The sequence below is a fragment of the Brachyhypopomus gauderio genome, chromosome 3 (assembly GCF_052324685.1).
Source record: "Brachyhypopomus gauderio isolate BG-103 chromosome 3, BGAUD_0.2, whole genome shotgun sequence".
In the NCBI taxonomy this organism is placed as follows: Eukaryota; Metazoa; Chordata; class Actinopteri; order Gymnotiformes; family Hypopomidae; genus Brachyhypopomus; species Brachyhypopomus gauderio.
In genome coordinates, this window is record NC_135213.1 from 5,958,504 (window position 1) to 5,983,721 (window position 25,218).

General features: G+C 42.6%; 1 protein-coding gene and 1 pseudogene across 1 annotated transcript; one reads left to right on the forward strand and one right to left on the reverse strand.

Moving 5' to 3' along the window:
* Window positions 1–219: 219 nt before the first annotated feature.
* LOC143510073 (uncharacterized) lies at window positions 220–8,399 on the forward strand. The gene is made up of 3 exons (XM_076999079.1): window positions 220–886; window positions 2,206–3,657; window positions 6,597–8,399. The coding sequence occupies exon 2, from the start codon at window positions 2,279–2,281 to the stop codon at window positions 3,641–3,643; it is 1,365 nt and encodes a 454-aa protein (XP_076855194.1). The 5' UTR covers window positions 220–886; window positions 2,206–2,278; the 3' UTR covers window positions 3,644–3,657; window positions 6,597–8,399.
* A 10,216-nt stretch (window positions 8,400–18,615) lies between these two features.
* Window positions 18,616–19,358, reverse strand: LOC143509608 (toll-like receptor 13; annotated as a pseudogene).
* Window positions 19,359–25,218: the final 5,860 nt, after the last annotated feature.

Genomic DNA, 25,218 nt, shown 5'->3' on the forward strand with positions numbered 1-25,218 from the left:
CGGCCAGACCCTACTCGCTGGTTTTGCAGCGTTTCTGAATTTGCAGCATGTTTCCGAAATGTAGCGCACGCGTCGTCATTTTGATGCATTTGCTTTTCGTATTTGCAGCGTGATGGGCTTTCAGGGCCACCGTAGATTAGCGACAAATCTAGCCACTTTTTGTGGTGTTGTTGGAGACTTTTGTAGACTCTGAGATGAACACACATGGTCTTCAGTTACTGTCCTCAGCGAGCAGCGGGTGCTGCCGTGAGCCCCGCCCACAACACTCACAATGCAGTCTGACAGTCAGAGCAGACCGACACCGCTCCACGTCCACGCTGCAAATGAACTGCGCATGCCCAAAGCCGCCGCTGACCCCGCCCCGTATTTACAGAACCGGATGTAAATATAAATGCGTCTTCAGTGTAATACAAAATAAATTACTGAATTTAACTCACACAGTCTCAGTCAGTCACTCTAACATATTTAGGGTATTTTAATCATTTTCCTCTCCCACAACGTTATTCTTTTTACTTTTATGTTATGCAAATTAGGCGATGACGCCATTTTGTGACTTTTAGGATAGCCAATAGCGACTTTCCTTACTGAGGAGTTGGCAACGCTGCTCTTACAGACAGAGAAGAGACTTTGATGAATCCACGTACACAGCAGTCGGTGCGTGCGGGAGAGTTAAAAAGATTGAGTATTAATCTTATTTACACGAGCATTGCTCAAAATCAATACCAGCGTTGGTATCAATATTTTGATCGATCCGCCCACCTCTACCTACCATCACCGTCGGACATTACAGACCACAGGTTTATTCTCAATATCAGCATCGGGCGTTTAGTGGAGTTGCGCCTATTGTCGTGTTGGTGTTTGGAAGTGTTGGACTACTGGTTGACCTGTAAGTACTTAACTTAGTAATACGTACCACTAACACCTTTTAACCAAATCTTAACCACACTATTTTGTTCGTTCCGTTACCTCACGGTTGAATCTCGTGTCTTGACTAAGTTGGTGGAAAATTCAACGTGTTAAAGTGTTTTTATAATGGATGTTGTAGCGCTAACTAACCCAGCCAGATAACGTAGCTACTTATTTGCTACTATACGAATATAATTCTGTTTGGTTCTTTTGTTTAGTAGCTCAGTGGTTCCTGTTACAAAGATAAAAGCATATATGCTAGTTATATTGTACGGTTTTATTACAGTAGCTTTTGACTGTATGCTGTTATAGTGGATGTATTGTAATATTAAATACATTTGACAGGGCTCTCAAGTCTCACGCATTGAGCGTGTGACACACGCATTTGACCGTCTTCACACGCTCACACGCCACACTTCCGATTTCACACGGCGAGAAAAAAAAATCTATGGACCTCCGATCCATATCTATATCCGATCCATATCTGGATATGGATAACCTCGATCGCGATATACAACCCCCCCCCCCCCCCCCCCCCCCCCCCCCCCGCTCAACAAGTAACGTTCGCTGATATCTTCTGAAGAGGTGAGTTATATTTTAAACCTGCGACTGATACATTTCTCAGTATAATCCAGATAAATAAGCAACAGTTTAAAGCACACACACAGCCTACAGGTAGCCTGTAGGCCCAATTGTACCTTTTGGATTTGGATACCTAATGCAGCCTTGTTTGTTTTTGGGTCTTTGAACTGGCTCCCAATCTCGTTACACACACAGGCTGGGTTATACATCCTTTAACACAGTATTAATACAGTATCTCCCCCACATAGACAGAGTTATAGACCCTTCTGAACAGGACAGTAACTCTGCTATGGAGTATAATGCTGCCAAATCATTGTAAACAAACAGAACATATTCCACAAATATACTATTTGCAAGCAAACATCCCGTGATTTTTAAATGAAAACCACAACTTAAAAATACAAAATGTGATAGATGTAAATTCATATGTGACTTTCAAGCAAATGCACAGCAACTTTCTAATACATCACACTACACGTACAAATACGTACGTACAAAAAATGTCCTTTGTGGATCATGTGACTTTTTGCACACTTTTAACAGGAGCATTTTCTAAAGAGGCCAACATAATTTTTACCTTCAATCTACCTGGAAACATGGCACATTGAGTAATCGTGTGCACAGGTGAATTTTCTGTGATATGTTGGTGCTGCCCATAGATTAATTCTCTGATGACAAATTACATTTACATTTATGGTATTTGTCCTTTTCCTCTAGGAATTAATGCTGTCCACTTTCCTAAACACACAAACACATTTATCTGTGAGGAGGACTGCTGAAATCAGTAAACATGGAAAAGGAGAAAAACTACCACTGCTTAAAGTGTGGAAAGAGTTTTAATAAACACAGTAATCTCCAGCAACACCAGCGCATTCACACAGGAGAGAAGTCATATCACTGCTCAGAGTGTGGGAAGAGTTTTTCTGAATGGAGAAGTATTCAAGTGCACCAGCGTGTTCACACAGGAGAGAGGCCATATCACTGCTCAGAGTGTGGGAAGAGTTTTACTCAACAGAGTAGTCTTCAAAGTCACCAGCGCATTCACACAGGAGAGAAGCCATATCATTGCTCAGAATGTTGGAAGAGTTTTACTACACAGAGTAGTCTTCAACTGCACCAGCGCATTCACACAGGAGAGAAGCCATATCATTGCTCAGAGTGTGGGAAGAGTTTTACTCAACAGAGTAGTCTTCAACATCATCAGTGCATTCACATAGGAGAGAAGCCGTATCATTGCTCAGAGTGTTGTAAGAGTTTTACTAGACAGAGTAGTCTCAACAAACACCAGCGCATTCACACAGGAGAGAAGCCATATCACTGCTCAGAGTGTGGGAAAAGTTTTTCTGAACGGAAAAGTCTTCAACGTCACCAGCGCATTCACACAGGAGAGAAGTCATATCACTGCTCAGAGTGTGGGAAGAGTTTTTCTGAATGGAGAAGTCTTCAATTGCACCAGCGCATTCACACAGGAGAGAAGCCATATCACTGCTCAGAGTGTGGGAAGAGTTTTACTCAACAGAGTAGTCTTCAACGTCACCAGCGCATTCACACAGGAGAGAAGCCATATCATTGCTCAGAGTGTGGGAAGAGTTTTACTCAACAAAGTAGTCTCAACAAACACCAGCGCATTCACACAGGAGAGAAGCCATATCACTGCTCAGAGTGTGGGAAGAGTTTTTCTGAACGGAGAAGTCTTCAACTGCACCAGCGCATTCACACAGGAGAGAAGCCATATCACTGCTCAGAGTGTGGGACGAGTTTTACTCAACAGAGTAGTCTTCATCAGCACCAGCGCATTCACACAGGAGAGAAGCCATATCATTGCTCAGAGTGTTGGAAGAGTTTTACTAGACAGAGTAGTCTCAACGAACACCAGCACATTCACACAGGAGAGAAGCCATATCACTGCTCAGAGTGTGGGAAGATTTTTACTACACAGAGTAGTCTTCATCAGCACCAGCGCATTCACACAGGAGAGAAGCCATATCACTGCTCAGAGTGTGGAAGGAGTTTTACTCAACAGAGTACTCTTCAACGTCACCAGCACATTCACACAGGAGTGAAGCCATATCACTGCTCAGAGTGTGGGATGAGTTTTACTACACAGAGTAATCTCCACAAACACCAGCAAATTCACACAGGAATGATGCCATAACACTGCTCAGTGTGGTAAGTCAGAAACTTCTAGCTACAGTTCTAGCTTACTGTACATTTTCTGCTTTGCACCAATACTGCACTGTATTAGTACAAAATGAAACATGTTGGACAGACTACATGTGATCTGCAGTAAACAGTAGTGGGAGACTCTGAGCACAGATGTTTGAACGTTTCCTCATCAGTCATGAATGATTATAGTTTATTTATGTTTTCAGTCTTCATGGCCAGCAGGCTAACTGGAGTATTCACATGCATCAGTGTCCCTGCTTGGTTAAGAATGATGTCAGTTTGTTAGTGTAAATATGGGTCAGCACATAAGAGATAGTAGTTGGTAATTGGAACATGACAAACGTTACTAGATAACAACACAGAGGTGAATATATGAAAAACCACATATACAAATGTGCCCCGTACCCCCAAAAATGTTTTGGTACCTTTGGGGATTCTAGGGGTGCCACCAGGGGCACATGAGCCAGAACAGGTTCTACCACTTTATTGATGTACAGTCATGGCCAAAAGTTTTGAGAATGACACCAATATTATTTCACATGATCTGCTGCCCTTCTGGTTTTTATGTGTGCTTGTCAGATGTTTTATCACATACAGAAATATAATTATATAACAAGAGCTTTTATTGACAGTTAGAATGAGTTAATGCAGCAAGTCAATATTTGCAGTGTTGACCCTTCTTATTCAGGACCTCTGCAATTCTCCGTGGCATGCTCTCAGTCAATTTCTGGACCAAATCCTGACTGATAGCAGTCCATTCTTGCACAATCAATGCTTGCATTTTGTCAGAATGTGTAGGTTTTTGTTTGTCCACCCGTCTCTTGATGATTGACCACAAGTTATCAATGGGATTAAGATCTGGGGAGTTTCCAGGCCATGGACCCAAAATCCCTATGTTTTGTTCCCTGAGCCATTTAGTTATCACCTTTGCTTTATGGCAAGGTGCTCAATAGGGATGCACCGAAAATTCGGCCACCGAAAATTTTCGGCCGAAATGGCTTAAATTTGCATTTTCGGTTTTCGGCCGAAATACTTTCATCACCGAAACAACACGGCCGAAACAATGTGCTGTGATGACGCAAGCAAAAATCGCCTGCACGTGTTTATTTGGATAAAGCTAGCAAAAAAGTTTTCCAGTGATGGCGCCAAGGCAAAGGACATTACACCAAAAATTATGGAACTCGTTGCCTTAGACGATCAGCCGTTCTCTGTCGTAGGGATTTCGTAGGCTAATAGAGCACATTGAGCCCCGTTATGTTTTGCCGAGCAGACGACATTTCTCAGAAGCGTGTTTACCTGAGCTGTTTAATGTTGTTGCAACTCACGTCACGTTTTTATGAGAGAATTTATATTTATCTTTCAGGCCAGTCAGTTATAATTAAATTTAACTCGTATAAAATACATATATTTATCCTCTCGGATAAAAACGGTCTGCAAGCGAGTTAAATTTAATTAGTGGTCGGCCGTTGTCAGCGGTATCGCCGTTAACGGCCCACCACTAATTTTACTTTATAATATGCATTACTGTAATGTCAGTGCTAAATAAATATTTTCAAATCAAATTTTGTAGTTGATTTATTCTTTGAATAGCAATGCCTTGATTTTAGTGAGGTGAGCCATAAATCCAATGTTACTAATAATTGGCATAATGTATTTCGGTGTTTCGGCTTTCGGCCTTGGTTTCCTCATTTTCGGTTTCGGCTAAGAATTTTCATTTCGGTGCATCCCTAGTGCTCAATCATGCTGGAAAAGGCATTGTTGATCACCAAACTGCTCTTGGATGGTTGGGAGAAGTTGCTCTCGGAGGACATTCTGGTACCATTCTTTATTCATGGCTGTGTTTTTAGGCAAGACTGTGAGAGAGCCGATTCCCTTGGCTGAGAAGTAACCCCACACGTGAATGGTTTCAGGATGTTTTACAGTTGGCATGAAACAAGACTGGTGGTAGCGCTCACCTCGTCTTCTCCGAACAAGCTGTTTTCCAGATGTCCCAAACAATCGGAATGGGGATTCATCAGAGAAAATGACTTTACCCCAGTCCTCAGCAGTCCACTCCCTGTACCTTTTGCAGAATATCAGTCTGTCCCTGATGTTTTTTCTGGAGAGAAGTGGCTTCTTTGCTGCTGTCCTTGAGACCAGGCCTTGCTCCAAGAGTCTCCGCCTCACAGTGCGTGCAGATGCACTCGCACCTGCCTGCAGCCATTCCTGAGCAAGCTCTGCACTGCTGGTAGCACGATCCCGCCGCTGAAACACTTTTAAGAGATGGTCCTGGCGCTTGCTGGTCTTTCTTGGGCGCCCTGGAGCTTTTTTGGCAACAATGGAATCTCCTTGAAGTTCTTCATGATGCTATAGATTGTTGACTGAGGTGCAATCTTTCTAGCTGTGATACTCTTCCCTGTTAACCATTTTTGTGCAGAGCAATGATGACTGCACGTGTTTCTTTAGAGATAACCATGGTTAACAGAAGAGAAACAATGATGCCAAGCACCAGCCTCCTTTTAGTGTCCAGTGGTGTCATTTTTACTTAATCATGACAGATTGATCTCCAGCCCTGTCCTCATCAGCACCCACACCTGTGTTAATGGAGCAATCACTAAAACGATGTTAGCTGGTCCTTTTAAGGTGATCACTCTTTATAACAGTAGACTTTGTAAAAATGTATATTTGTATCATTCTCAGAACTTTTGGCCATGACTGTAGACACTTGTTAGCAGGCTTGGGGCTGCATTGTACAGCCACAGACACTTGTCGGCTGGCCTTGAATGTACACTGTACCACTACAGATTTGGAGCAGTGAACTGTAGGCTCATACTGAACAGCCATATTAACGTACTGCTCATCTGTCCTTGTAGCAGGTCTCTTAGTAGTAGAAGTTGTTGGGGCTGTGGTAACCTTCTTTGGTGCTGGTGCCTGTGCTGAGACTTCCTCTGTGTGTGCTCTAGGTGGAAAATGAACTACCTCGGGAGCAGAGAATGCACCAAATTCAAAATCAACCGTGGATCCACTCTTGCCAAATAGTGCAAATAGTGCCAAAAGAAGTTCAAATAACCCATCGAGGGTGTTAATTTCCTCTTTCGGCTGAGACAAAGCCAAAAAAAAAAATTGTCTGCTCTGGAGAATAAACCCCTCCAATTTATCCTCCTCATTGAACTCGTGGGAGGGACAAATCGAGGAGGGTAGCTCAAAAGGCTCACCATCCTTAACCTGTTTAATCAAGTCCTCAGACAAGATACGCATTGGAAGATAACCGTAATCCTGTTCCTGATAATGCCTCACCTCGTAAGACTCCCTCACTGTCCTTTAATGGTGGATTGTTCTGTGACGTGGCGGGTGTTGTGCAATAAGGAAGTGGACACAGTCTCTGAGGGGATTGGTTTTTTTTTTTTTTTATGGGTTTTACTTTGAACCTATGGGGTGGCACACAAATTGACAGACACACGAACAGCACGAGCACAATGAGGCTGGGTAACACTAACGGAACTAACACAGATATGACCAACTAATCATTAGACATAAAGACAAGACAACAGACTCAACCAGCAACCTGACATATAACAGAACACTAAAACTTAGATAACAAACTACACAAACGGACATCTACAGACACGAGAAGCCATAAACAAAACAGAAGTATAGAAAGATTAACCGAAACTGACTTCCAAAACACAACAGACTGCACAAGACCACAAACGATCACCATAATTTTTACTTTCACAATAAGTTTCACTGTAATATGCACCATAACATTACAATAACCCACAAAGACTGAACACCAATGAATAAATACCAGAACTAAATTACAAATGAGACAGAGCTGAAGGGGAAGTAACATGGGGCCTGACTGAACAGACTAAAAAGTGATACATGATTGACAGGGAGGCGGAGCTAGACATGACACCTCCTTAAAATCTCAGCATCACCTCTATTCCATGGCCTACAGAAAGTATGGACTAGACTTGCTTGCAAAGTGAATATACAAGTTACTGTGTTTTTTTGGATTCCTCTAAAAATATTAAGCCTGAAATTTCAATGTGTTTCAATAATTTTATTAGTTTTTAATATGTGAGTAAAGCTGATGTGAAATGTTCATAAATGTTTTAACTGGGACTCCATGGAAACCATGGTGGTGTTTTTAACTCTTCTGAAAGTCTGTAAATGCTCTAGAGACAGATTAAAAGCAATACTACACAAACAGACCTTTGTGTTTTTTGTCTTTAGTTTGTTACACTCACATCACGGTTGAATGTCTTGATCATATAACAATCGAAACATTATTTGGTAGCAACTAATTCACTGAAAATAAATACCAGTTTGCATTTATACAGTATGAATTACACTGTATTGTGATTGCATTATGATACTCCCCCTGGCTATATCTCCAATGGCCTGCATTGACTTTGATCTATTCAAACAAACTGGTCACACCTCATGAGTTTCTCTCCTTTTATGCCCATAGCAGCCAATGACACAGAGGTATTCTTTGCAGCATGAGATGGTGCATTGTCATGCATGAAGATGATTTTGCTCCAAAAGGCATGGTTCTTCTTTTTGTACCATGGAAGAAAATATACTTTGCCATGGTCATTTTCACACCTTCAGGGACCCTAAAAGGAGCTTACCAGATCTCCACCATCATTCCAGCCCAAAACATGACTCCACCATCTCCTTGCTGACATCACAGCCTTGTTGGGACCTGGTGTCCATCCACCAACCATCCACTACTCCATTCTTCTGGACCATCCAGGGTTGCACGACATTCATCAGTATACAAAACTGTTTGGAAATTAGTCTTCATATATGTCTGGGCACACTGCAACCGTTTCTGTTTGTGAGCACTGGTTAGAGGGCCCAATAGAAGGTTTACGCACCACAAGCCTTTGAAGGATCCTACACCTTGAGGTTCACTGGTTAGGGGGCCAATAGTAGGTTTACGCACCACAAGCCTTTGAAGGATCCTACACCTTGAGGTTCGCCACACTCCAGAGGCACCAGCAGCTTCAAATACCTGTACGCTGGTTTGTAATGGCATTTCAGCAGCTGCTCTCCTAATCCGATTAACTGTTTTGGCAGAAACCTTCCTCATTCTGCCTTTTTCTGTACGAACCCATCTGTGCTCTGAATCAGTCACAAATCTCTTCACAGTGCAGTGATCACGCTTAAGTTTTCATGAAACATCTAATGTTTTCATACCTTGCATTGCCCTATTTAACGCTTTTCGGCAGCAGAGATATCTTTTTTCTTTCCCATGTTGCTTGAAACCTGTGGCCTACTTAATAATGTGGAACATCATTCTTAAGTGGTTTTCCTTTAAATGGGCTCACCTGGCAAACTAATTCACAGGTGTCTGAGATTGATTTCAGTGATCCAAATAGCCCTGAGACACAATACCATCCGTGAGTTTAATTGAGAAACAAAAAAATGTGTCTATATGACACTTCTGTCCAATTTGCATAATAATTTGGAATGTTGTGTATTTTTTTTCTGCGTGAGAATAATGCTGCAAACCTGATGGTAGTGATGGCAAACCGAGGCTTTCTGAATGAATGAATGAATGAATCTTCAACTTATATAGCACCTTTCTATATACCCAAGGTCGCTTTACAATTTTAACACAGGTACAACCAGTCACACTCCGGCAAGAAGCGGCAGCCAATTGCGCACAGCATACTCTCTACCGGGATCCACAGCCCCCTGGGGGACTGAATGGGGTGCAGGAAGGGGAGAATTTGTTGGGGAATCAGGGAATGCCAATTTTACCTAATCTCCATGTTTTTGGACTGTGGGAAGAAACCGGAGGCCCCGGAGGAAACCCACGCAGACACGGGGAGAACATGGAAACTCCACTCAGATAGGGACTTGAACCCAAGACCACAGTGCTGAGAGGCAAACGTGCTAACCACCAAGCCACCATGAAGCACTGAAGTCTTTTTCCTAACTGTATCGAAAAAAGATTCATTACTCGGAGCTTCATAACACAGTGGACATTAGCGGCATCTGGCCAACACCTGAACGTGCTTTGTGTATTTAGTGGAAGAGGGGCTTAAAAAAAAAAGAATTACAGTTCTTAAAACTGTTCCAGTACATTGACACGACATTTGAGGTTTAAAAACAACTGTTAAAAACAAATGGCAGGATACTTTGATGTCTGGATAATTTAATGTAATATATTAAAAGACATTACACCAGTAGCGAACCGTGACCATTAAACCTGGGCCCGCTCCCACCCACCCAAAAAAAAATTGTTTCCTCTCCTAATTAATTGCAATAAAGAAAAAAAACTGAGATGACAGTACAGCTTTAGAAACGCAATAAACAATAATATCTGAACTAGATAACTTCTTAAGCAAAATAAGGTTCCTCGGGAGCGGAATATGTAAACAACGTGCACGAGGGCATCAAAGGAATGAATCGAAACTAGCTAGCGGTGGTACGCTAACGACAGCTAGCGTCGCCACAGCGGGCGGAAATTATCATACAGTTAAGCCTGCCCACTAAGAGGGAAGATATGATTGGTCAATTTTACTGTCATTTGAAACTGGTATTGTGTTGAATTATAACTGCCAGGCCCTCTGTAAACGAACAGCGGGCTTCCACTTAACCCCTCACATTCCAACATAGATTGAATAGACACGGTTGAATAATTTATTTGCTTACATTTTTGTAATTGTTTAGATGTCGATTGTCACTGTAAGTAGATAAAATAAAATTGGATAATTATATAAGATATATATTTATGTTTTAAGAATATTTTTAGGCCCTCTGAGAGGGCATAGAGGGCCCTGATGTTTCCCCACTGCATTACACTGTAATATATTTTGAATTAATATATAACACCCTCAGAATGTGTCTTGATATGGTACACTGGAAAAACTACACTTATAACTCTAATTACACATTGTTGCTTGTTTCCCTTCACCATGTTATTGATTATATTATTCACTTATAAAACTATATTATTCACTATTATTCACATCCTACCAAGCTGGGCTTGTATCACTAGTCCATTGCCTATTTTTCCATAGGCAAGGCTCATGTAGATTTGCTACATAGGTTATATGAAGGAAAAAATTGTATGAAGGAACTTTATGGAGTGAAGGTGTTTGTGTAGGGGCAATGGTCACATTATTTAATGGAAGTGGTTATGTACATGTGTACAGTTTTTATTTAGGAATACATTTTTTTCCACTGTGCTGGGGTTCAGTTGGTTTCTTTTTTTAGTCACAACTTCTCCAGCATTTGAAAAGATCCGTTCACATGGGACAAAAGAGGCCAGTGTGCATAAAAACTCCAGTGCAAGATGATAAAGGTGGGGATAAACATTTTTCTGTGATGCCCAGAATCTCAAGGGATCCTCAGTCCTTGGTAATAGTGGATCACTGAGGTACCTCTGAACCTCAACAGTGGCATCTGCAGTGGCATTTCTCACTCTCCTGGTTTCTACCACATGGCTGTCCAATAAATCCCACAGCCCTTCACCTGAAAGAATTAAGAAGCATAATAGTCAGATATTTTTTAAAACATTTTGCACTACATATTTTCACGACAAAGTTATAAGTAACAACAAAGTGTCACAGGGAGTACCTGTGCTAGGTGTAGTACTGGATGAGGCAACTGTTGCTTCTATCTGTGGCTGACTGGTGCCAGTGGAAGTAGATGGAGTGTTTTGTGGTTCTTGAATCCTTATAACGTGCACATTCTCCTGTGAGCTGTTTTACAGCAGCTTGAGCATTAGACTGGCTACAGAATCCCAGTTTTATATCGTGGGTCTAAAAGAGTGGGCAGTGTCATAATGCTCATTGTTTCATAGGAAGACACCCTTTCATTTAGCAGTCTCAACAGGTTGCTGCACAATTTTACTGCCTTTCCATTCTGTGCCTTGTATTTAAGGCATGTCTCAGCATTCTAATGAGAGAAATGACTTTGAATCCTGACACTCTCCGTTCCTCTGATAACTCAGTGGTTGCTTCATTGAAGGTAGATGACACACCCAGACACTCATTAATGGTGTGGTATTCTTCTGAAGTCAAAGGTGTCACATGTTTCTTCAGTGTGACTATCCACGTTATTCCTGGAATCCCAATGGGGGTTGCCATGACGTCTCACTATTTCCGGTTTATGGTTCATTAGTTCCGCTCTCGCTAGCGTTTCAGCATCGCTAACCAAAACATTGCTGGTGATAGTGACTGAGCTTTGAGACGAATAAAAGTAGCTTGGATTTTGTGCTTCAAGTATGAGTTCAGGCTCGACGTGTGCCGTTGTCGGGTGCCATTACAACTCAAAAAAGTTGAAGTTGTTGTTGGAAAATACATGCTTTGAACATCACCAGCTTCGTAAACACTGTCCGTGTCCAGCTCCTTATGCTTTGCATTCCATGCCCAAAGGAAGGAGCCTAGCGTGGCTTGCAGCTTTAAAACTCAAATACCCTCCAAAGAAGATATATGTTTGCTCGTTTCACTTCGTTGAAAAGAAGCCTACAGAGCTACATCCTGACCCGGAGCTGTATTTGGGTTATGATAGACCACCCCAAAAGAAGCGACGGAAGCTAATTTGCATGAGCCAAACGGCATCTACAACCACCAACCCCAATGAAGATGCAGACGGTGAACCTCGTGAGTGTGATTAACTCTTTCTCTTGTGCGGAACTCTTATTAACTGATTCTGTGGTTTTACAACACTGTCTTGCAACAGGTTAACCAGCTTTTTTACCAGCATAGTGTATGTGGAATTAGATATTGGTCGTGTTGGTTGGCCAGTATGCTTTTGCTGGTCATACTAGTCTACCAGCATGGTTAAGCTCGGTCATAATTGTTTTCTAGCTTGGTCAAGTTGGTCATGCTTCTTGACCAGCTAAGCCATCAAACTGAAAATATAACATACCATATGCAGGTCAAAATCAAAAGGTAGTTGACCATCTTAACCAGCTTGAGTTGGACATGTTGTATTTGTTAGCAGGGATCTAAGAAGTGATGTGATATTATTCTCCTCTTGCTATTTAGATATACATGTATAATTTTCTTTCCTGTATTTACTTTGTGTTTACACTTGTCTTATCAGATTGCAGTGCGGCCCTCCCCCTGGAACCCTCTGACATAGAACTATCAAGCATTCAATGTACATCTGCCTCACAGTGCCACTCTGTTCACACACAGTGGGAAGACTGCACCCTGCTTGATCATGATTACACAAAGACAGTCAAGGAAAAGGCTACGCGGGACCAGATGACACAGTGTAATGACTTTGGGTACTTCATGTTACAAAATGACACAGATTCCCTGCTGTACACTGGCTTAAAACTTCAAACATTCGACACCCTTGTTTCAACACTGGAAATGTTTAGCAGCAGTGCTTTTAAAATGCCCATACAAGACCAATTGCTATTGACGCTTATGAAGTTGAAACTGAACCGTGTGTTAGGAGACCTGAGTAGGCAATTCTGTGTATCACAGAGCATGGCAAGTAAGATCATCTCATATTGGATTGACAAATTGGAGGAGGTCTTACGACCCCTTATTCCATGGCTTCCAAAGGAAACTATACAGGCAACAATGCCAGCAGCATTTAAAACATTTCCAAATATTACATGCTTTTTAGACTGCAGCGAGAGCCTACTACAAAAACCCAAAAACTTGGATTCAAGGGGTGAATCATATAGCCATTACTATTCACACAACACAGTAAAATATCTTGTAGCAGTTGCCCCATGTGGACTTATCATGTTCATCTCTGCAGCTTATGGTGGCAGATCCAGTGATAAATTTATAACAATGGACTGTGGGATTTTAGATTACTTGAATGCTGGAGATGAAGTAATGGCAGACCGGGGCTTTTTAATAAGAGATGTACTCTTCGAAAGAAAAGTAAAGTTAGTAATGCCATCATTCACTAAAAAAGGAGCTCACCTCACTGAAGAACAGGTCACTGCAACTAGAAGAATTGCAAATGTTAGAATCCATGTGGAAAGAGCAATTTGACGTTTGAAAGTATATAAAATTCTGTCACAGGTTGTACCAATTACCATGGGGTCTAAGATAGACAAAATTCTCAGAGTATGTGCTGCCCTTGTGAACCTAAGGGATGAACATATTCGTGATTCTGAGTAATTTTATTTAAGGGTACAAGTAACACTACTATATGTATTCTACATTAAATTTAAAAAGTTGTGGTCATACAAAGCACCAGATCCGACACTGATTCTCCTTTTTGAGAAGTATATTTTATCAAAACACAGACAAATAAATGTCTAGAGAAAGATATCTTGGAACAAAGTTGATTATTTACTGAAGATAAATGTATTTGTAAAATATTTAGTATTATCATAGCCGTATGGAAACCATTGGTATATTTTGAACATGTTATATGTAATGAATTGTTTACATAACCTCTAACTTGTGAAGTGTATTGTTATTGCAGTGAAGACAATTTGAATAAATTGTATTTCTGTGCTATGTTGTACATGCTTTACATTACAATGAATGTAATTTATTTACACAGCTCAAATGCATTCAGAGATGTGATTCTGTTGTACAGCACACATTATACTTTTAATCTATAACTTTCTCATAATGTCAACATATCTGCTATTCAGTGTAAACCGTCCCCCAACAAATTCATCTACAAGGTGAGGCAGCATACATGAAAAGTAAAAACCTTTCAGACGCTGTACATGCTCCTGTACATACACATTGTCAAACTTAACTGTAAGAATGACATTCTCATTAGGTGTCCAGATGAACAATCTGGCTGTGTTCAGACATGTGCAGAACATTGCAAGTTGTAACTGCATGTAGTATCCTCTGCTACCAGTTTTCTGCAGCTGAAGCTTTCCATCCACTAATTTGAGGTCACTGCATTTATGAGTAAGCTGATCAATGAGTGACATGTGGCTTTTGTTTGGCACAGGACATTTTATCTCAAGAAGCACACTGGAGTCAATGACTCCATCTGGACTTGCTGAGAGCCAAGGTTCTTGGAGACTTATAACAGTCCCTCTGTGTGAAATATTTATGCCCTTGTCTTTCAGTTGTTTGCAAGCTGCAAGTTCACTTTCTTTTCCATAATTGGTTGCATAGTTGCCTCTAAAGGTAGGGTACATGTGCTCACATAGAAATTTGTCTTTTTTTGTGGTAGTATGTACTGGAACCTTTTTTGCAGAACTAGCTGTAATTCTGAGTTTTCTTGCACTGTGCCACAAATCAGATGCACGTTGCTCTCTTGTCTCAAATTCAATTTGAGTTGCTTTTATATCAGTAACCTCAATATATGCCTGGTAGAATACCTTGCATGCTTCACAAATTAGATCGTTACTGTGAGTTTGGTGTGCCATAAAGATTTTTTTATCTAAACTCAAGCAACAGCTGAACTCAATGAGAAAAAGAACTGAAACCATAGAAACCAAAAACAGAGGCTGTTACGCACGAAGGAGGAGGCATGACGAGCGTAATAGTGGTGACAAAAAACACTTTAATGGACACGAAAACAAACAAGTCCAGCACTTCTACCGCAAGAATGCAAGTACACACTCACGCTGGCATGAACTTTAGACAAAGACGAGCACAAGACATTGCGCGAACGCACATTATATAGGTGATTAACACATACCCTCGTGATCTCGATACAAGGCACAGGTGAGACTACGAACATGCTCACAAACGACCCACACGGAACTACAAACATGGATATAACTGCACTCAGACGACATAGCAAAACGCCCACTGGGAAGGGTCCGGAGCTGTCACCGTGACAGAGGCGGAACTAAACAGAAGAAGACCAGAGGAGGAGGAGCCAGGCTAGACAGACAGGGAGGGGGCGGTGCCAGGTGTTACAATAATAATAATAATACTAATAAACATTTATACTACTAAATAAACATCTTTCTCTCAAAACAAAATAAAACAAAAAGTGGACATTTGTGGTTTAGTGGGGTTCCAGAGTAAAGTGTCATTGGGTCAACAGTGGGCATTTCCCTCTAATTGATTGAACATTAATCCCAGATGTTAACGGAGGAAACACTGAGCCACACAGCAAGCTCTTAAACAGTGAGCTGTGACGTCTATGGTACTATGAACAGCGCACAGATCTCACCTGAGCTTTGACGTTTATGGTATTATGAACATGAACATCATGGACTCTTCAGCTGACACGATCACTCATCTGCATGTGCCACCTACTCTCCAGATAAGATTCCTGGTTGCCATAGAGACTTTAGTGAAGAGTGCATCACCACCTCATTAATCTCTCCTGCACAACTGTGTTTAGATGTTTCTCTGTTTACTAGAACTACCAAATGGATCTCACTGAATAATCTGAGCACCTCTGCTAAATGTTAGGTTAGTCATTTCATAAGTCTTACAAACTACAATTGTTAATGTAACACCTTAATTAAATGCAGGGGTGGGCATATATAAATTTTTTAAATCTAGATTAATCTCACTGAAATCTTGAAATTAATCTAGATTAATCTAGATTAATCTATATTAAAATGGCTCATATGCGTGCTACCCAAGTAATGACTAAAAGTCAGTTTTTGAGATGGGGTTTCTTAATACAGAGGGTGCATTAGACCAGGTGCTCATCTCATTTCCAAAATCCATCAATGACTGCTTGAGAAAGCTGTTCTACTTGAAGAAAAAAACATGCTCAATAAAATGTAGGCTACTCGTGTTCAACGGTTTATTCAGTTAAACATGAATTTGTAAGCCTACATACTGTACATTAAAAGGGGTTGATAACATGTTTATTCAGCTAAACATGATATTTGAAATGTAAGCCAACATTTAGTACATTTAACCTCACGGACGTAATTCAGACATCCCAAGTTGCAAAAGTTGATTTCAGGGAGGTTGCCCCCCTGAGTGTAAGTTTTTTGAGGGGGGGTTGGTGAGTGTAAGTTGATGGGGGGGGGGGGGGGGGGTCAATCAGAACCCTCTCTGTTTTCTCTCTCTCCTTCCCACTCGCGATTTGAGAAAAAATAGTATGTCGCCTGTGTGCACGTTTATGTGGGGCACTTGTTCTGAATTCCGGGAGATTATATGTGACTCGCGGGTATCAGGGAGCCACTACCGAAATGCGGGAGACTCCCGCAGCTTCCGGGAGACTTGGGATGTCTGCGTAATTTGGGGGGGACTTTTTCAAAAGCCAGTTTTGGTCCTCTGTAGTTTTAACGGTTAAAAATAAATATTTAAATAGCGACGAATCTAGCGCTAGGCCCATGCAGAAAACGACCGCTCCGAGCTCCGCTCCGGTAACACTTTACGTTCCTAAAAATGAATTTTCCATGAAGCAAGTCAAAGTCAAAGTCAAAGTCAAAGTTAACTTTATTGTCCCAGAAGGGAAATTCAAATGGTCATGGTGCGTATGGTACAAACAACATAAACAGGATAAAAATACCACACACACACACACACACACACACAGTGCTACAGTGTCAAGTCCCTTGCTGAGAACTGTCTTTCATTAACCATTCTAATTGCAAGAGGAACGAATGACTTACTGAACCTAGTTGTTCTTATTTTCCTTTGTAGTAGCCTCCCCTTACCACGTTGACTTAACTGGAATCTATTATGTAAAGGGTGGGTAGTGTCTGCAATAATACTTTCAGCCTTGTGTAGTATGGTGTCTTGAAACAGCTGGGCAGCTGATATTTGATTGCACCCAATTATCCTGCTAGCTGTTTTAATAATGCGTTGCAATTTATCCTGGTCTTGTTTACGCATACTACCAAAGACACAGACCAGACCAAAGGACAAGACACACTGAAGTACAGACTTGTAAAATAGCTCTAAGTGTCAACATTAAAACTATGCAATTTCCTTAAGAAAAACATTCTTTGTTGAAGCTTCTTCACCTTAACAGTGGCACATTTGTCGAATCTCAACTGATCATCAATTTCAACCCCTAAATATTTGTAAGTGTTAACTCTCTTTATCGGTGTGTTGTTGACGACAGTGTTTGGTACTTCTTCTGCACTACGTCTAAAACCAATAACCATTTATTTAGTTTTGCTTGTGTTAATATTAAGGAAATTGTCAAAGCACCATTTTATGAAGCTCTTCACTTCCTCTTCAAAGCTGGTCATTGACAGCTCCCCTGCTTTCAAGAACCCCACCAGGGCAGTGTCGTCTGTACTTAAAATAAGAGTGTGTAGTTGTAAGAGCATGACACTCATTGGTATAAAGTGTAGAGTATGGGAGACAGCACACATCCTTGGGGAGCACCTGTGTTAATGACCTTAGGGGATGAGATGGCCTGATTAAATCTAACCTGCTGAGTACGATTTAACAGGAAGTTATTCATCCATATGATGAGCCTCGGGTTAACACCTAACTTGACCAGTTTGTCCACCAGTAGGTGGGGTTGGATGGTATTGAATGTGCTGCTGGCAAACCTGGTGACTTCGTGGCTGCATCCATGTAAACACACGTACGATTTGTAATTCACAGGTTTGAAAACTCGTTCTCGCCCCTACTGTGCAATTTGGTTAGGAATACAGCCAAGCTAACTATCAAGTTGACAGTCATCATAGTTTAACCCAACCCAACTTTAAGAATAGATTAACGGCGATAATTTTTATATCGCCCAATAAGAGTATCAAATTAATGAACACCATTAACGCCGTTACAGCCCACCACTAATTAAAAGTAAAAAGTAACTTTATTTGTTATGTGTTTATTTGTCATTCAGTGCTGAACAAAGGAGGATTGGTTCCCTTCCTGGCTCTTTATTAAGGTTTCTTTCTCTTGTTCTCAATAAATAATCAGTTGACATGGTCACCTTGGCTTGTGTGTTGGTCATTAGCAGCTCACTCTGATTCTTAAAATTTCTGTGAAGATTTATGATGAATCGTGTTGTTAAAAGCACCATACAAATAATTCTGAATTAGATTTTTGAAGTTTTATGAAAGTTAAAACCTTAGTGAAAACCTTACATGTCTTCACTACTCACAACTCACATCTCTTCACTGAATTATGTCGTGTTTTCCAGATTGGGTTCCAGAACTGCGCTCAGTTTCTGCCAGAAGTCCTGGGTGTCCTGCTGTGATCTGGGCCAGCTGAGGTATGTGTGTTTCTTAACTAACTTCTCATCCTGTAGTATGGAGATAACTGATGTGTTGGAATATCCTCCAGGAACACCAGGATGAAGACGTCATTTTTCTCATCAAACAGGCGGAAACTTGCCACCTGGATCTCTCTGGAACACCACTCGCTCTCCAGGTAGTGGCCACTGATCACACTGATGGTCTTGCGGCTGCCGTAGATGCCGTCCACGATGTTGTCTATGATGGGTTTTCCTGGCTGGAAGTCCCTGTGGTGCAGACACAACCTCAAGCCCTGCTCTCCCTAAACAACCTGCCATTTCAGGAAGTGATAGAGGAATGAACTGAGCAGGGTGGAGATGAATAATAAAAACCCCACATCAACAGTACAGGAGTTTAAATCAAGATCTATGAGTCGACTACCTCTGAGATTGGATGGGTAGCTGCATGTGAACTGATCAACATTTACAACTTGCGTATCATTGTTGGTGATTGTCCAGATAATGAATCAGGTATTGTCACATTCACACGAAAAATCATTTACTTGTATATCCAAATAGGATAACTTTGGAAGGGATTCAATCACAGACTCATTAATAACACTCATTATTGAATTTCTTCTAATCCACAAACTTTGTAATTCGCTGAGGTTTGCCAGAATGTGTGTTTGCATCATTGTTTGACTACTGAGTTTTGTCATTTGTATAAATATTTCTACTGATAGTCACTGTAATTAATTCTTGCTGAGGTCTAGTAGCCACAATTCACCTAGTGATTCACCTGCCGTTTTCTGTACAAGTGTTTCATTTAAATAAAAGAGGTATTCTTCCGCATTTGGATCCCTCTCCGACTGGTCAATATGTGTTCAGGCACAACACACAGGCCTCTTTTGTAACAGAGCACTTTCATCGTTGGAGATATTAAAGAGCCTTTGACAGTGTAGTCTTTCAAGAAATATCCATTTATCACACTGACAAATGCACAGCTAGACAACACACAGAAGATGACAGTGTGGATTTCGATAAAATACATGTTGCATTTGTTAAATTCTGCATATCCATAATGTTTAAATGGATGGTCAACATTAATATTTACCCTCTAACAACTAAAAGAGTCTTTAAGTCCAAAAGCTTGTCTACTTACCCACTGAACAGATAAAACAAATTAATGCTCTGAAAAACATCTCAAGAGTAAGAAAGCTTCCTTTAAAACACTTAACATCATTATCTGTCCTCTGATTTGCCAAGTTCCATCTACATCATGCAGCTGTGCTGTTGTGTTGAGTCTCGAGTCACTTCCCCTGCCGTGCTAACTCACACCCTCTCATCTTCCTCTCATCTTCATCCCTCATCTTCCTCCTTTATCTCCTTCTCTCATCGTCCTCCCCTTCCAAAAAGTTTCTGTTGCTCTTGTTGCTTTGTTGTCTGTGTGTATATGTGCATATATGTGTATGTGCATGTGAGTGTATGTACAAAATTGCATTGAACCAAATCACCCATCATCCTCCTTCTCAACATGAACCTTTCAAATATCATTGGACCTCTGAACACATCTGAACACATCAAACACTTCTGAACTTATGAGCAGTGATGGCTTAGTTACCTTGAAAAAGTAATCCGATTACTGATTACTGCTTTTAAAAGTAACTTAGTTACGTTACTGAATACTTGATTTTAAAAGTAACTACGTTAGTTTACAAGTTACTTTAGTAGTTACATTCAGCAACAAAATTAATTTTTCCAATACTCATTATTGGAAGTGCATTTTTAACAGTAACAATGTATTGAAGCAGGTTCGGTAACCGAGGAAGAAACTGCTTAATCCAAAAATCCAGAGGAGGGAAACTATTGATAACGCAACGCTGGCGCGCACAGGCTCCGCCCCCCAGTGTCACTTAAAGGGCTAAGACACCTTGAGAGGCCAAGTGCCTGTCTGTTAGGGAATTCACCGTGAGGAGTAGTAGTCGCGGTGTGTAGCTGCGCGGTACTATTTGTAAATGTATTTGTAAACGTAATACAAGCAAACTGTTCAGTCACAGCTATTTGTTGTGAAAAGAAATACCATTACAATTTCAAGCATTTTAAAGTAGGCTACGTTAGTCAAAATTCCAGCACTTTTCAAACGTGAAAATTCTTCAGGTAAATGTTCCTTCCCCTGTTCCCTCTCTTTTGCTCGCGTTTCTGAACTATATTTTTGTGCTCTGTTCAGTTGTGCGTCTGACGGACCACTACTTCCGGATTTACCAATGTCAAAATAAAAGCAATAAAGGAGAGAAAGCATTTAAATAAAAGCTTATGATATTATTTACATTGGGTTCACTGCATGGGTTTAGCTAACTCATAAGTTAGCGGTTAGCACGTGATTAATAAGTTAGTTCATTTACGATGACTTGTTTCTTTACAATGTGTGTAATGTCCGGCCCTTATGGTTATATGTGTTTGTTACCTTATAGCTATTTGCATAGGGTATTATTTTGCTGTTACGAGTAGTTACACATTTCTTTGTACAGCTTTAATAAGTCATTAAGACAAATGTGTATATCCGCCACCAGATGGTGCAAAGGTACCAGTTGTACTGTTTATTATATTTCTATTGTTGTGCTTGTTATCTATAATTGGAGATTATACATCTCATATCTGTATTTGTGTTTTCAGACCACACACACATACACAGATTTGCACTATACACAGCCATCCTGGAACACACACCTCACATTCATATTCCTGCCTTGAACTGGAGAATAAAGAGTTGAACGCATCCTGGCCTCAAGTGGTGTTCTGGCCGACACACCGGGGTTGAATACAGCGAAAGAGGGTAGACTGGTGACCAGCTCTAACTCTCAAGTTTAGTCTTCATTACATTTAATGGTCCTTTGAACTGGATAGAGCTGTGTTTACCCCTGAAGATGCAGTTCAGCAACAAGAGACACAGGATGTACGTACCAAGCGGCTTCTGCGGCTCCCAACTCGCTATGAGGAGTATGAGGTAGCATTAGCCGGTTATCATCCCCACAGGCATGGACACGATGATGGGCGGAATCCGTATTGGGAGGGAAGGGCCAAGATGACCCCCCTCAACTACACTCACAGTTCACCACCCCACCAGCCCATGGGATATGATGAGGCCTGGACAGAGGCAAATGTGTGCTATCCTGGCACCCGTCTTATGTTTGAAGCAGAGAACCAGTGGGCATCTCAGCTACGCTCAAATATATAGGGGAGCGACACGAGATTACTCTACTCCACATTTATACTCTCTCTCTCTCGGCAGCCTGAAGAGGATATCAGAGTAGAGGTGGAGGAGATCCAGCATGAACGCCTCCTACTCCGACAGTCACAGCAGCGCATTTCATCTGACCAAGCTGAACTTGGCTCCATCAGAGCAGATATGAAGGAGCTTGTGGATACAGCTCGTCACCTCCAGTCTGACCAAAGTCCTCTTCATAGCACACAACTGAAACAAGACACGTGCGTTAGAGAACAGGACCCGACCCCAGAACAGATGTGGCCATCCTGCAAGAGTGAACCAGATAGCGAAGAGGATGAGTGGCCTGTGCCACCTCCCTGGCCAAACGATTCAGAAGAGGTGCAGCCATGTAGCGACCGACCGCTAACGGACCACCTCGACCAGATGATTAGAGAGCTTCAGGCCATCAAGATGGAGGCTCAGGCAATTGACGAGAATATACACCTTGAAGCGAAGACATCTCCTCATGCTCCAGTTCACAACGCAAACGCAGAAGGAGGACGCCATACGTGGAACTACTCACTTGCCTCAGGTATTAAGCACCAAGATCTCAGCACCCCCTCCTAGTTCCTGGACTCTACCGATGAGGCAGCAGCATCCTGAACGACAGCTGACAGTTCCACAGCCTGCAGTTCCCGCCAGATCACGGTCACCTCTTCACACACAGTCCAGCCGAGCAGAGGGCAGAGTTTCGCTGCCACATGTTTCACTACTCCGGGACCAGCTACACCCTGCTTCACCTTGCAGCATAGCTGAATTTTGAGGGCCAGCTACCTGCAAAGGGGACCAGGGAAGGACAGAGGCCTAGACAAGAACCGTGTCAGGGAAGGAGATCAGTTACTGTGCTGCATGGCGCTGGTGAAGCGATGAAAAAGGAGAGCACTCCACCCAATCAAGCTCCCTCGCAAGGGAAGAGCCTGTGACAGTTCAGAGCATTACCTCAGTCAGTGTACTGCAATATCTTTTTTTTTATGGCCCACCTCCACCCCCCCATCTTTGGAGGACAACTTTGTTTTTATATCAAATAATGGATCAAATAATAACAATTCTGTATAATATAGTGTGAAGTGATAATTATTGGGATTAGGTGGACCATGAGAGGATAGAGTATATGTGACGGGCAGTGTGAGCAACTGAAAAGGAAGCGATCACGCCAAGTCTCAGGGAAAAAGGATGGTTTAATAGAAAGTGTGCAAACCAAAACCCGTGCAAAAGATCCAAATTAAGGATATAATGACCAGCGGTCAACTGGTACAAAGACAAGACATATATAGGCAAACAAACGACTCTCAGGTGAGACGGATCATGGGCTCCGCCCACCTGAGGGACGCACATGACGTCACCAAACAATAACAACAACAGCCGCTGTGGACGGAGGCGGCCGGTAGGGGGCCGCCTCACCGTGACAGTATAGAAAAGAGGGGAAAAGAAAAGAGGGGGAGAGAGAGAATAAAAAGGGAAAAGACAGAAGGGCGGGGAGAAAAAATAAATAAATTTTATATATACATATATATATATATACACACACATACATACACACACACACACACATTCAAATATACACATATACACACACACACGTACACATATATATGTATAAAAAAAAAAGTAAAAAAACAAGCAGCTCAAATGACCACTGCAAAGAAGAGCAGAAAGTGTACCCAAGACATATAGCACAAATGACTGATGTATATGTATGTGTGAATGTGTGTCTATGTGCAACACAAAAGTGCAACATAGGATAAATGTATGGAATGTACTTGCCAGCGAGGGTAGAAAGCTGTGACAACATCCCCCCAGAGGCCAGAGGTAAGCAGAGAAAGACCCGGGAATCTCACCCGCCCACGTCCCCCCCAGGAGCTGTGGAGCCCCAGGGCAGCACTTCCCAGTGACCCTCGCATGCCTGCCCCCGCAGGCGGGAGAGGGAGACCCCGGACAGCGCCCCCCCAGCCAAGGAGTGCAGGTCCAGGGGAACCAGAGGAAACAAAGCCCCCCACCCGGCAGGGCCCCCTTCCCGCCGAGGAGTCCCGAGCCGCCCCGGACCACAACCCCCCAGGGGAGCGGGCCAACCGCCCCCATGCCGGAGCACCAATCCAGGCCCCGGAACCCCAAGGCCCCCCCCCCCCCCCCTCTGGAGTAGAGCAGTAATCACAGGGGAGAAGCCGGGAGTGGACCAGGCACGACTAGCCCCCGACCCAGAACCAGCTGTCCTCATACACTCAAACTAATATTTACATTCACCCCTATATCTACACCCCTACATACATATACACACCCCCTTATATACACCCTTACCATGTATACACCTACACCTATCCTTATACACATACATACACACACACACCCCCAAACTCACACTCTTTTAGATCCTCACATATATACACCTGCATGCATATCCACTCCAACATACATCCCCACACACATTCACCCACACCCATATACACTCTTGCGGACATATATACCCCCTCACACGTCCCCATACCCCCCCCCCCCCCCCAACACGTACTCATTCATCTACCTATACAAACAGTGACAAAGACAAAAACACACATACATCCAAACTAACACACTCTCTGCGGCGGGGGCAAATGGCCGGACCAGCAAGGATCGGCAGCAGCCCAAGGACGCCCCCAGCCCAGCTCCGCGCTAGCGACCCACCCCCGCCCCGGCAGGGAGCAGGAAACGGGTGAAGGAAGGCCTTCCCACCCCTCCACCCCCAGTGCTGTGTTGTGTGTAGGTGTTGGTGTATATGCATGTGTGGTAGTGTGTGATACTATGGTGCAGTTAAAATTGAGGGGACAGGTGCTGGGACAGACGTGGTCAAAGCCTTGGGCCACTGCTCAGTGTTCGTCCACACCGTCCCCTCAAAGCCCCTCAATGTCTAAAGTGCAGTAAAAACTGAGGGACAGACAGTGGTGAGGAAACGGGTGAACCATGGTAGCAGGCCCACCTTGTCAACCTCTGGGTAACATGCCTGCCCCCCAGGATCCTAAATGTAAAAGGACTGTGTGCGTGTGTGTGTGTGTGTGTGGGGGGGGGGGGGGGGATGCTTAGGTCCAGAGGAAAGGGTAAGGGAGGAGAGCCAGCTTGCTAGCTGGTTCATTGGGCACCAAGCTTCGCTGCCCCCCCCGCTCGAGGCAGGGAGTGGTCGCCCCGGGGAGACCAGGGGGACACCCCACCCCACCACCGCATCCAAGCCCAGACCCCCAAAACCCCCGCCGCAGAGTAGTAGACATCCACATACACCTAAACACATATTCTCTCTCACGCACGTACACACCCACACA

Bases quoted from the DNA above. Each gene is read 5' to 3' on its own strand.
- LOC143510073 (XM_076999079.1), top strand. From the start codon at position 2,279: ATGGAAAAGGAGAAAAACTACCACTGCTTAAAGTGTGGAAAGAGTTTT.